The sequence below is a fragment of the Sorex araneus genome, chromosome 5 (genome assembly GCF_027595985.1).
Source record: "Sorex araneus isolate mSorAra2 chromosome 5, mSorAra2.pri, whole genome shotgun sequence".
NCBI classification, from domain to species: Eukaryota; Metazoa; Chordata; class Mammalia; order Eulipotyphla; family Soricidae; genus Sorex; species Sorex araneus.
In genome coordinates, this window is record NC_073306.1 from 131,637,869 (window position 1) to 131,650,986 (window position 13,118).

The 13,118-nt window shown below is 53.5% G+C and overlaps 1 protein-coding gene across 1 annotated transcript in view; it reads left to right on the forward strand.

Annotated features, from left to right (window-relative positions):
• The window catches only part of ARFGEF2 (ADP ribosylation factor guanine nucleotide exchange factor 2), a 100,823-nt gene that overhangs the window by 56,419 nt on the left and 31,286 nt on the right, over positions 1-13,118 (forward strand). The window contains exons 15-25 of the mRNA XM_055138118.1: positions 501-612; positions 1,013-1,218; positions 3,686-3,770; positions 3,872-4,043; positions 4,750-4,901; positions 5,988-6,116; positions 7,833-7,991; positions 9,105-9,252; positions 9,739-9,838; positions 11,850-11,890; positions 11,984-12,153. Coding sequence (XP_054994093.1) covers positions 501-612; positions 1,013-1,218; positions 3,686-3,770; positions 3,872-4,043; positions 4,750-4,901; positions 5,988-6,116; positions 7,833-7,991; positions 9,105-9,252; positions 9,739-9,838; positions 11,850-11,890; positions 11,984-12,153 — 1,474 coding nt within the window. The remainder of the gene's footprint in view (positions 1-500; positions 613-1,012; positions 1,219-3,685; positions 3,771-3,871; positions 4,044-4,749; positions 4,902-5,987; positions 6,117-7,832; positions 7,992-9,104; positions 9,253-9,738; positions 9,839-11,849; positions 11,891-11,983; positions 12,154-13,118) is intronic.

The window sequence follows — 13,118 nt, forward strand, 5'->3', positions numbered from 1 at the left end:
CTGAAACAACCCTCGAACTCTCATCACTGCACCAGAAACTAAAGGTGGAGATCGGAGAGGCTGGCAGGGCGGAGAGGACCCCTGTGGCACTCACCAGCGCTGGCCTGGGTGACCCCGAGCGGCCTCGGCGCTGCCTTTTCTTTTCCTTCCTTTTCTTTTCTTTTCTTTCCTTTTCTTTTCTTTTCTTTTCTTTTCTTTTCTTTTCTTTTCTTTTCTTTTCTTTTCTTTTCTTTTCTTTTTCTTCTTTTTGGTTTTTTTTTTTTCTTTTTGATGCACAGGAGTAACTCCTGGCTCTGTACTCAGGAATTACTCTTGGTGGTGCTTGGGGGACCCTATAGGATGCTGGGAATCGAACCCGGGTTGGCCATATGCAGGCAAACACCCTCCCCGCTGTGCTATCGCTCCAGCCCCGGCGCTGTCTTCCTAGTGTGCCACCGGTGCCACTTTTTCGGACTCTCTAGATTTTGAACTAACCCGGGTCCCGTCTTTCCTCCCGGCAGGTTCAACAAGAAACCCAAGCGAGGGATCCAGTTTCTTCAGGAGCAGGGCATGCTGGGCACGTCGGTGGAGGACATGGCCCAGTTCCTGCACCAGGAGGAGCGCCTCGACTCCGTAAGGCCGCGGGTGGTGCTGGCACGGGCTCCGCTGGGTGGTTGGCACCCCCGTCTGGTCAGGGGAGTGGCCGTCCCCGCACCCCACAGCCTGCATGTGCGGCAGTCCTGCTCCTCCCACTGGTTCGAGGGCAGAACTGCCGCGAAACGGCCAGGTTCTCCGTGGGTGGAAAAGGCTCCGCGCCTCCCCCTACACGGCCTGTCATCCCTCCGTGTTTAGCCCCCGTGCCACCCCTTCCTTGGGCGTGGCGGGACAGACCCAATCTGGCGCCCGTGGGTGGGTGGGCAAGCGCAGGGGGCGCTTTCCCGGTGCCTGTAGCCTATTGGGGGAGTTGGGCTCGGGTGTCCCCTGCTGTCCGTCGGTGCTTGTGGGTCGCTGGACGCGAGTGCGTATGTTTCAGACCCAGGTCGGGGAGTTTCTGGGCGAAAGCGCACGCTTCAACAAGGAGGTGATGTACGCCTACGTGGACCAGCTGGACTTCTGTGAGAAGGAGTTTGTCTCCGCCCTGCGGACGTTTCTGGAAGGTTTCCGGCTGCCAGGGGAAGCCCAGAAGATCGATCGGCTAATGGAGAAATTTGCTGCAAGATACATAGAGTGTAACCAGGGGTGAGTGCCGTACTTCTGTCCCCTGACGCCACCGCGGAAACTTGCTGTGGCTCAGGGCGGGGGGGGTTCATTGTTGGAAATCTGTGCCAGGCAACCGGAGTGTTTGTTCACGATGTGCCCGGCACCCTGCTAAAGGATCGTCTCAGATAAGGTCTCACAGCTAATACGTGTACCCCCCTTTCTGCAGCCAGGAAGGTTGGGGGCCCGCCCCGGATTGTGTAGTCAGGACCCCCCCGGTACGATGGATGGAGAGTTGAGAGGAGGTTTCACTGCCTCTTGCCTAATCAAGAACAGCACCCTGGTTTAATTTATGGGGTGATTCACAAGGATTTGGGGTTTTCTTTGATTGCATTCTGATGAGCCCTTTCAAAAATGACTCCGTAGCTAATAAAACCTGCCTCACTATGTAATTACACCAGGGGGCCTCATTTGATAGTAGTAGGTGAATTTTTTGGGTAGGGAATGGAAATTGAAAAGAAAACTAATCTTTATTTCTTCTTTTTATCTGGCGGATTGGGGGTGCTCTGGGACATCTCAGAGCAAGTCCTGGTGATGCTCATCAGGGCTGGCGGTTCCACTGAGTGATGCTGCTGGCCCCCCCACACGCCCCCCGATGCCCAGAGGGCACCCCCATAAGGTGCTGGAGGCCTTGTGTGCTACCGGTGATCATGCCCAGCTTGGGCACATGCACCCCACCCCCTGTCTTCAGAGCCCAAGAGCTAGTCTGTTAAAACACCCCCTGGGGGTCGGCAGTGTTCCATTTCCGGGGTTCACAAGTGTTCCGTTTTTTGGATCCCTTGTCCCTTGACATCCTGATAACAGAGAAAGAGTTGGATTCTGAGCCATCGAGCAGCTGTCCCCAGGGGTGATCTGGCTAACTCAGTATCTCCCGTTCTCACCATGGAACCAGCCGCTCAGCACATGTGCAGACGCTGATGCGAGGAGGAAATTTCTGCACCGTGGGGACCTTGAGAACAGCTTGGCCTGTGGGGGCAGCTTCGGTGTCATGCTAATTGGTCCCTGTCTTCCAAGTGCATGGCAGGCTGTCCACCGAAGATAGCCGGCCAGCAGCGGCAGCAGCTGGTCATTTTAACCAAATGGACACTGTGACTTGCTGCAAGGACTTAATTAGATATTATTGTCTTTAACTATCTCCCAAGTGGGCCCAGACGCCTGATCCATCTCCCTCAGTAACCGGATAAATGGCGTGTTAGGACTGTGCTGTTGAGTTCTTCAGGGCTGCTCGCACCAGCCTCCTGTGTCATTGGACTGTGTGCTTAGAGACAAACGAGGCACTCGGGTCATTTCTCACTGAAGGCTGCAGAGTCTGGGTTTATTGGCAGGTGGTTTAGCTCAAGAGAAGTCTCCTCTTGCGTGTTTTCACTGTAAGCAGCAAGGCCCAGCTGTGGCCGTCCTTCCCCCATGCCAAGCAGGAGCAGGAGGAGGGTGAGGGAGAAACGCTTCAGGGTGCTGGCTTGGAGGGCTTGCCCTCAGGGTGGGCCCCGGGGGAAAGGCCGTCCTTGCCTTCTGTGCCCTGGGTGCTCCCTTGGGTTACCTATTCCCTGGCTTTGCGGGTTCCTTGAGAATGTCTTTTTTAAGGGGCTGCAGAGGGGCGGAGTGACAGTACAGCAGGGAGGGCGTTTGCCTTGCACGTGGCTTACCTAGATTCAATCCCGACATCCCACACGGTCCTCTGAGCACCGCTAGGAGTACTTCCTGAGTGCAGAGCCAGGAGTAACCCCTGAGCATCACCGGGTGTGACCTCAGAAAAGAAAAAAGGGGGGTTACTGCAGAGACAGGATAGGGGTGAATGCGAGTGCCTTGCATGCAGTTGATCCTGGTTCAGACCCTCTCACCAGATGCCCCCCCACTACCAGGGCTGCTGCCCTGGAGAGCCCCCCACTCCCCAGGCCTGCAGATACTGAGCAGCGTCTCAGGCCCCCAGTGCTAAGAATTGCCAGGAAGGACCCCCAGACCTTCAGAACACAACCCCCCCCCAATATTGTAATTTTTACGGGGCTAAGGAGGTAACTCTCACGATAGTGCACATGGTGACTGTGCGAGGCCCCGAGTTTGATCCCCTGCACTTCTGGCTAAGGCTAGTACTGGCCACAGAGCAAGTATCAGAAGGGGCCCTGTGCAGGGGCTGGAGCGATAGGACAGCAGCTAGGGCACTGGCCCTGCACGCGGCCGACTGGGGTTTAATTCACCAGCTACCCCATACGGTCCTCTGAACCCGCCTGGGGTGGCCCCGGAGGGCAGGGCCGGGACTAAGCCCTGAGCACGCCAGGTGTGGCACGACACTCTGATTTGACTTGAAACTCCAACTGATGCCCAGTTTGCTCTTAGTATGCTCTGCTTGGTACACTCTGATTCCTGGGGCTGGAAGCGCTTTGCCTGCCCTCGGTCACGTGTGCCTCTTGGCCGGCGCCTGCAGGCTTGTTTTCACCCGAGTCTTCTCTTGCAGGCAGACGCTGTTCGCGAGTGCGGACACGGCCTATGTGCTCGCCTACTCCATCATCATGCTCACCACGGACCTGCACAGCCCTCAGGTAAGGGGCACGCCTGGTCCCCTCGGCCCAGGCCGCGCAGCGGCTCCCGACGCCACACGGTCCCTGCGTGATTTCCATGTTTCTGTTTTCGCCAATTGCAGGTGAAAAACAAGATGACAAAGGAGCAGTATATCAAAATGAACCGGGGCATCAACGACAGCCAGGATCTCCCCGAGGAGTATCTCTCCAGCATCTACGAGGAGATCGAAGGCAAGAAGATCGCCATGAAAGAGACGAAGGAGCACACGATCGCGGCCAAGTCCACCAAGCAGAGTAAGGCCCGGCGTGGCGGGCCCGTCCGCCCCGAGGGTTCTGAGCATGTCAGGCTGCGTGATCCCCTCCCCTGATGAGAAACGTAATTTGCATGCCTAAGTAGCCGAATCAGAACTGTGATTGGATTCATTATGGTGATTATGCTGGCTCTCTCATAGCATTACCATCTCCTTGCTGGATTTTGACGAGTAGTAACGGGAGGGAACTTAAAATAAATAACCTGATAGCTGGATGATGACTCCCCCATCCCAAATGTGGATTAAAACTTCGCCTTCACGCCGCCTGTGATGGTTGTCCTTCATTAACGTGCCACAGGTCATGAAACCCCTGTACGAGAGGCTTTGTTTGAGGAGCAGCAGAGTCGTGGCAGCTCCCAGCAGGGCGTCTTAAACCTCTTCCACTCTCTGCCCCGCTTCACCCGAGATTAAGTATTTCCAAAATATTTTGTGCAGCCCTCCCTTATTCAGTTACTCGATCCCAAATAGGACTGTGCGCCAGCAGGTTAAGAAGCTCAGTTTTGAGAGTCAAAGTGTGGGTTCAGGTTCTACCCACCGTGAGCCCCGTCGCCCTGGGAGGTCATCTGACCGCTCAGTTCCCCTCAGGAAAAGCGTGTTCCCGAGTTAGGTTTGTGATCTCGTCACTGTGACTCTGACTCAGGGCCCGGCACCACGCGGCCGTTAGCTCACGTCCTCTTGCTTCTTTGCAGGTGTCGCTAGTGAGAAGCAGCGGCGGCTCCTGTACAATTTGGAGATGGAGCAGATGGCGAAGACAGCCAAAGCTCTGATGGAGGCCGTGAGCCACGCCAAGGCCCCCTTCACGAGTGCCACGCACCTGGACCACGTGCGTCCCATGTTCAAAGTGAGTACCCCAACCGACAGGCCGGGCGAGGCTGAGCCTGGTTCGGGGGGGGGGGGGCGGCTGGAAGCTGACCCTTTCTATTAGAATTAATAATTCTATTAATCAGGTAGGGGAAAGGGCAAGGGAGGCTGGTTCTTCCGGCACAGTGACTGGAGCGCATCCTTTCTCGAAGCCCCGGCAAGCTTGGGCAAGTGCATGACCGTGTACACCCTCGCCACTCGGTGACCTTGGTCAGGTGCTCGGGCCGCTCTGCTCATCAGCTGAGACTTGGTGACAGACAGCAGGGTTGCTGGAAGGGCTGCCGGGTGGTCGGAATAATTAGAAGATAATTACTAATAATAATCAGATAAGAAGAAGAGAGAAGGAGAGAATTAATTAACTAATTAATAGACGTTCAGGCCACAGAGACTGTTGCACTGCCCCAGACCTCACTGCTCTTCTTGGGTTAGATTTGGGGTTAAAAAATAAATAAATAAAAGATGACACCCTGAGGTCTACTTTCAAAAGAGCTTAGAAAGTACAGAAGTAGTAGCTACGTTGCTCTAAGCTTCTCTGAGGAATATGTGTACTGGCTGTCAGAATCGCTCAGCTGGTCGTTCCTTGCTTTCCATTGGCTTTTCTTTTCAGCATATTCACAAGAAAATCAGAGGAAAAGTAACGTCTAAATCATTTGAGTTACTTGAGCCTTGCAGGTACAAGTTACGAGAGCCTTGCAGTGCCTTACACAGACCATAAGTAGCTTACAGATTTTATTGTACCTGCCCACCTCTGATGGGTAACAACTGCCTGGCACCCTGTATCAGAGGGATCCCTGGTGCCAGGTGGATCCAGCAGGGATGTTTGCGCTGGGCACAGGAAGAAGTCCCGTGACTGTATTTGCTTCTCTTCTCTTGGAACCGTGTGGTCAGTAATGGCATGCCGACAGCCCCGACTCCGAGTAGTTCGGGGCCAGCTCTCCTACCCTGTGACTGGCCTTGGTGAAGCTCAAAGTCGAGATGAGCTTGTGTCCTGGCCGTGTTCCCGACTGACCACGTAGCCTCTCCGTGCTGAGGTCTGAGATGTTTCTGGGACCTTCCTTCTTTGCAGCTGGTGTGGACGCCGCTCTTGGCAGCCTACAGCATTGGACTGCAGAACTGTGACGACACTGAGGTCGCCTCCCTGTGCTTGGAAGGCATCCGCTGTGCCATCCGGATCGCCTGCATCTTCGGAATGCAGGTGGGGAAGCAGCGACCCTCCTCCCGGAATGGTGGGCCGTGAGCTTCAGATTCAGCACCGCATAGAAATGGCCGGTGGGCAGAAAAGAAGAGAGGAGAGAAGAGGAGGAAGGGAAGAAGGAAGGGAGGAAAAGAGGGAAGGGGGGAGGGAGGGAAAGAAGGAAGGAAAAAGGAAGGGAGGGAAGGCGGAGAGAGGTAAAGAAGGAGAGAAGGAGGGAAGGAAGGAAGAAGGAAGGAAGGGAGCCTTAGCACACTACCGTCTTATGTCCTTGGGGGAAAGCCCATGAATTAGTGCTGGTTTGGGAGAGCTGGGGTTTGGATGCAGACCTTTCAGAGTAGAAAGGTCCCGCGCTTGACCGGGTTTGGTGAAACACCCTTTCTGCCCAGCTGCCTACTGCCCTCCTGCTTAGATTTTTTTTTTTTCTTTTTGGGTCACACCTGGCTATGCACAGGGGTCACTCCTGGTTCTCCACTCAGGAATTACCCCTGGCAGTGCTCAGGAGACCATATGGGATGCTGGGAATCGAACCCGGGTCGGCCGTGTGCAAGGCAAATGCACTACCCGCTGTGCTATCACTCCAGCCCCGATTTTTTTTCTTTTTAAGCTCAGTTTTTATGATCCAAGGATGTGGCTCAGGGACAGAGCATATACCTACATGTTGGTGAGGTGTGTGAGGCCTTGGCACTAACACGCGTTCCCTCCCCCCTCCCCAATTTTTAATGATTTTTAATCATTCACCTAACTTCTATTTCTCCCCTGAAGCAAACAAATAGTTCAGTGCAAAATGAATGCCTGTGGCCATTCTCAAGAATAAAAAATGACAGCAAATGAAATGCAGTTCTGAGACAGTTCTGAAGGTAGCATTGTTCATCCTTCCTCTCGGGAAGATTCACACCCGCTTCCCCTGCCGCCCTCCGTCTTCTGTTCCCCTTTGGCTCCGCACTTAGTCATCTCTCTGCACCAGGACCCCACTCTGCTCTTCCTCTGGCCAGATGACATTGACATTGGCCCAGCGATGCCATCTCGCCCAGGGTCCGTGCCTTCCCCTCTCTTATTCATCTGAGGCAACATGCTAACTTAGCAGAATTTGGTTGTAATGGCTTCAGCGTTTGACTTACTTCTCTTACCCGCACTTCCCCCAGCACAAATCCAATACGAAACCTGCGTCGAGGTGCCAGAGAGATAGGACAGCCGGTAGGGTGCTTGTCTCCACACGGCCAACCTGGGTCCCTCCCCAGCATCCCATATGAGTGCTCCTGTGTGCAGAGCCAGGAGTAAGCCCTGAGCACTGGTGGGTGGAGCCCCAAAGCGAAAGACAGAAAGAAACTAAGAAAGAGAGAAACCTGGGGGCTGGAGCGATAGCACAGCGGGTAGGGCGTTTGCCTTGCACGCGGCCGACCCGGGTTCGAATCCCAGCATCCCATAGGGTCCCCTGAGCACCACCAGGAGTAATTCCTGAGTGTAGAACCAGGAGTAACCCCTGTGCATCGCCAGGTGTGACCCAAAAAGCAAAAAAAAAAAGAAAGAAACCTGCGTTTGAGGTTAGTTGGAAGGGGGAAAGCTAGTTCTCAACATGTGCTCAGGAAGGTTCTGGAAGGAGGCCACCGGCATGGGATAGCAGGCCCGTAAGTGTCCACTGAGATGGTCGGTGGCCCGGGCTCGTCTTGCAGGCGTGATGGGCCTCGCTAAGGGCGGGATGGGTTCTCTCCCGTGCAGCTGGAGCGCGACGCCTACGTACAGGCTCTCGCCCGCTTCTCCCTGCTCACGGCCAGCTCCAGCATCACAGAGATGAAGCAGAAGAACATCGACACCATCAAGACCCTCATCACCGTGGCGCACACTGACGGCAACTACCTGGGCAACTCCTGGCACGAGGTGCGTCCCTGCTGCTCAGGACGCCCTGGCAGCCTGTGCTCGGTGTCATCTCTCTTAGGTCATTTTCTTTTCTTCTTGAAGTCAAGTCTGACTTTCTTTTTCGTGTGTTTGTTTGTTTGTTTGTTTGTTTGTTTGGGGGCCACATCCGGCAGTGCTCAGGGGTTACACCTGGCTCAGTGCTCAGGGATCACTTCTGGTGGGGCTTAGGGCACCTGGGGTGCTGGGGATCGAACCTAGGTTGGCCACATGCAAGGCCAGCGGCCATGCTCCAGCCTTTGAGCCGCCCCCAGCCCTTGCCCTTTCACAACCCTTTCTCCTTCCCTTTGATTTACTGCGGGTTTTCCTTGCTCTTTTTTTTAAAAACGAAAAAAGAAAAACTTTAATATTTAGACATCGTGGTTTATAAAGTTGTTCGGAATATAGCTGTTTGAGCCATTTAATGTTCCAACAGCAGCGTGACTGTCCCGCCACCGGGGTCCCCAGTTTCCCACCCACCCTCAGCCTGCCCCTTGGCAAGCACAAATCAGTTTATTTTATATTGCTTGCTACAGCAAAGTGGGAAGTGGGATTATCAAACAATAGTTCAGCAAAAGGGAGCTTGTGAAAATTGTTGTATCTCATTAAAGTCCCTGAGGACTTACTGCGGTTTGGTGCTAGTTGAGCCGTCTGTTCATTGCGCCTGTGTTTATCGGGCTGTTGGCTTCTATGCTGCTTTCCCGTCTAATCTGCTGTGCTCCTACAGAGCCGTCAGTACTGTGGAACTTGGAGGTGTTGCAGGGCCACATACGAGGTCGCGCCTTCCAGGAGAGCCCAGATCTGTGGAACTGGGCTTATTCTCGCCTGCCCCCTGCCAAAGGCATCCCAGGGTCTCGCCCCAGAGCCTGGGTGGTGGTGGTGGGGGGGCTGCGTTTCATCAGCTGGGCCTGGGGTCTCTTCTGAGCTTAGTCTTCTCCCTTTTAAGTCGATCCTGAGGTGTGTGTCGCGTGATCTGTCGTCGGGACCCTCACGGGGCGAGCTGCCTGCCGAGGGCTGGGGGGGCCGCCCAGGGACCGTCTGCGGACCCACCACGGCTGTGAAGCGAGGACTCACCGCGCGGCTCCTTCTCTCCCTCAGATCTTGAAGTGCATCAGCCAGCTGGAGCTCGCTCAGCTGATCGGAACCGGCGTGAAGACCCGCTACCTGTCCGGGTCGGGGCGCGAGAGGGAAGGGGGCCTGAAGGGCCACATGTCGGCGGGAGACGAGTTCATGGGCCTCGGCCTCGGTAAGCAGGGCCCGCAGCCGCCGTGCCCGGGGAAGCCGCAGGCCTCGGCAGCCTGTCGTGCCAGCCTCCCCTTCCCACGCGCCAGCTGCCGCATGTTTCTGCGTGAGCGTGAACGTGCCGCCCCAGCGCCCAGTGCGATGAGCCATGGCTGGCAGGCAAACTGGGGAGCCGTTGGCTTCGGAGAGGGGTTGGGATCAGACCCGCAGTGCTCAGGGGTTACTCCGGGCTCTGCACTCAGGAATTGCTCCTGACAGTGCTCAGGGAACTATTCGGGATGTTGGGGATCAGACCTAGGCTGGCTGCGTGCAAGGCAGACGCCCTCCCGGCTGTGCTGTCACTCCAGCCCCTAAGTTCACGTCTGTTCTAACATCAGTTGCCTGCACTGTTTTCATGTATGTCTCCTCTCTGCACATTGATGCCACAGGATATTTTGTTGAAAAACTGTAACCCTTTCTGAGCTGCAACTGATCGTGTGCATTATTTCAGGCACTTTGGTGAGTGGCGGAGTGGACAAAAGGCAGATGGCCAGCTTCCAGGAGTCGGTCGGAGAGACCAGCTCTCAGAGCGTGGTTGTAGCCGTGGACAGGTAATGGTCCTCCTCTCCAGGGAAGCCGCGCCGCTGTGGAGAGGTGTGAGGCACTTGGTGCCCTGTGGGTGGGCGTCATTGGTGGCGCCACTGGGTGTGAATGACTCTGGCCGTGTTGACCCCTGGAGACCCAGCTCCTGATTGAGCTGAAACAGACGAGTGAAAGTGGCCTGCTTGGGCCACAGGTAGTAGCCGCCTTCGTGTTCGCTGGAATTTTGTTCTTGGCTCTAAAAATATTTTAACTTTTGGAGAGCGATCAGACAGGGGTCAAGGTGTTTTTGCTTTGCAGGCAGCTGACCTCCAGTTCCTAGTGCCACATCGGATCCCTTGAGCACTGCCGGGAGTCGCTCCTGAGTGCCACTGGGTGTGACCTAACTCTCCCCTCAGCCCCCCCCCCCCCCCACACACAATGAATCATTCCATTTTTTAAGCCAGGGAGATGGTCAGAGGCCTGAAGTACTTGAGTTGCATGCAGTAGCCCAAAACCAAAACCAGAATATTAGAAGTTTAGAGCTTGTGAGATGGCACCATGATAAGGCACCTGACTCGCCCACAGCCTCCTGCGTCTCAGCCCCAGGTGCCACAGATGCTCCCCAAACGGCAGGAGTGACCCTGGGCACAGCTCATCCAATCCAAAACAAAATAAGACAAGTTACAGCTGCATGTGACAGGATTTTATCAAAAGTGTGGCTTCGCTTGTGGTTTGCTGTTTTTGTTTTTTTTTACCATGAGATATTTGGCATATCCAAATGGCAAATATGCCAAGAACAGTAACAAAAAGTTTCTCAATGCGAGACATTACTGGTGCCCGCTCAAACAAATCGATGAGCAACGGGATGACAGTGAGATATTTGATTTTCATTAGTAGGAAGTTGCTGTTCTAGGCGCAGTGTTACTCCACCACACCTGTCGATAGAACGCCAACCTTAATTCCGGTTCAGTTGGCAGAGTCTCGAAGTTGGTTTTCAGTGGTCACTATCGCGTGTTTCTTTATGGTCCTCATGTGGGTGAAACCATTCTTATCTGTCCTCCTTCTGACTCACCTTACCTAGCGCAACAGTGTCATCCAAGTTGAAACAGAGTGGAAGATTTCTTTCCTCATAACTGAGTAGTAGTCTGTTGTGTGTGTATTATATGTTAGGGTTTGGGGTCTGCACCCAGCAGTGCTAAGAATCTGCTCCTGGTTCTGAGCCCACGGACCACTCCTGATGGTGCTCAGGGGGACATTATGGGGTAGTGGGACTTGAACCCAGGACAGCTGTTTGCAAGGCAAACACCTTACCCACTGTACTATCTCTCTGGCCCCAGTGTATCGCATCTTTATCCACTCATCCATTCTAAGACACTGGGAGTGTTTCTAAATCTCAGCTGTTATAAGTTGTGCTTTTGTGTTATTGTTGTTTTGGGGTAACTCCCGGCTGTACTCAGAGCTTACTCCTTCTTTTGCATTACTTTTTGTTGTTGTTTGTTTTGGGGCCACACCCAGAAGTGCTCAAGGATCACTCCTGATTATTTCAGGGGACCACAGAGGTGCTGGGGATGGAACTTAGGTTGACTGCACCCAAGGCGAATGCCTTCCCTCGCTGTACTAACTTCAGGCCTCTCAAGAATGCTTTAGGGTTAGATCGATAGCACAGCATATAGGGCATTTGCCTTGCACGCGACCAACCCGGGTTCGATTCCCAGCATCCCATATGGTCCTCTGAGCACCGCCAGGAGTAATTTCTGAGTGCATGAGCCAGGAGTAACCCCTGTGCACCGCTGGGTGTGACCCCCCCCCAAAAAAAAAAGAATGCTTTAGGGTTTGAAGGCCGCCCGTGAGAGCTGGCCAAGTGGACTATTCTTGTTTTGACCCATTGACTGGTTTTATGCTTTTGATGCCTCATCAATTATTTCAGAGGAGATGCAAGGCCTGAATTTTTCCTCTCCTAACCTTTTCGTAGTGTTTGAGACAGAAATTTCACCTTCCAGAGTTGACTTTATTTTACTGTGTCTGGAATTATCTCCGTAGGATTTTTACTGGATCCACCAGACTGGACGGAAACGCCATAGGTATGTATCTCACTCCCCGGCGGCAGTTCCCGAGGCCCGCGCGGGACGCTCTGCGCGTCACTAACAGGCCTCCTGTCTGCCGTGGCTCTGCAGTTGACTTTGTCCGCTGGCTGTGCGCCGTGTCCATGGACGAGCTGGCGTCCCCTCACCACCCCCGCATGTTCAGCCTGCAGAAGATCGTGGAGATCTCCTACTACAACATGAACCGCATCCGCCTCCAGTGGTCGCGAATATGGCACGTGATTGGAGACCACTTCAATAAGGTGACTTCTCACTGGAAAGCCGTGCCATTCTGTCCACGGCCCCCAAACTTAAAACTTAAAAAAAAAAAGCAGCTGGATTCACAAAAAGAAGTTCTAGGAAATTGGCAATATTCTTTAGGAGCTTATAGTTACTTTCTCTTAGAGTGCAGCCAAGGGCCACTCTGTAGCATACTTACTTATGACAGAACCTAGAAACCGAGAAAGCAAATGGTATTGAGTACCTTATTATCCCACATCCTGAATGGAGGGTCACACCACCAGCATCATACGGACAGCCTTATGGGTTGGTGTTTTAAAATATTGCGAATTTTTTTTTAACTATGAAAAACTTTTAATTAAAAAAAATTTTTTTTAATATTAAGACACCATGATTTACAAGGTTAAAACATTGTACAATCTCCCAACGCCTTTTCAATGACCAAAGATTAGACTTTAATCTACTGTTAAATATAGCTGCTTCTGGGGCTGGAGCGATAGCACAACATGTAGGACGTTTGCTTTGCATGTGGCCGACCTGGGTTCGATTCCCAGCATCCCCCAAGCACCGCCAGGAGTAATTCCTGAGTGCAAAGCCAGGAGCCAGCCCTGAACATTGCCGAATGTGACACAAAAAAAAGAAAAAAGAAAGAAATCAGAAGGAGAACGTATGTGCCCTGTGATAGTATCGTTTCTTTTTCATTTGTGTTTTGGTTAGGGCCAACAGTGCTCAGGGCTCTCTTCTGGCTCTTTGCTCAGGGATCCCACCTAGTGGGGCTCGGGGGACCATAGAGGGCACTAGGGATCGAACCCGGGTCAGCAACATGCAAGGCAACTGCTGTACTGTTGTTCTGGCCCCAGTGTCGTTTGCTTCTTGAGAGAAAAGTAAGAGTGTAATAATGCTTTTTCTTATGAAGGTTACTTTAGGGCTTTAGGGGCTGGAGTGATAGCACACCAGGGAGGGCACGCGAGGCCCTTGCACGAGGCCG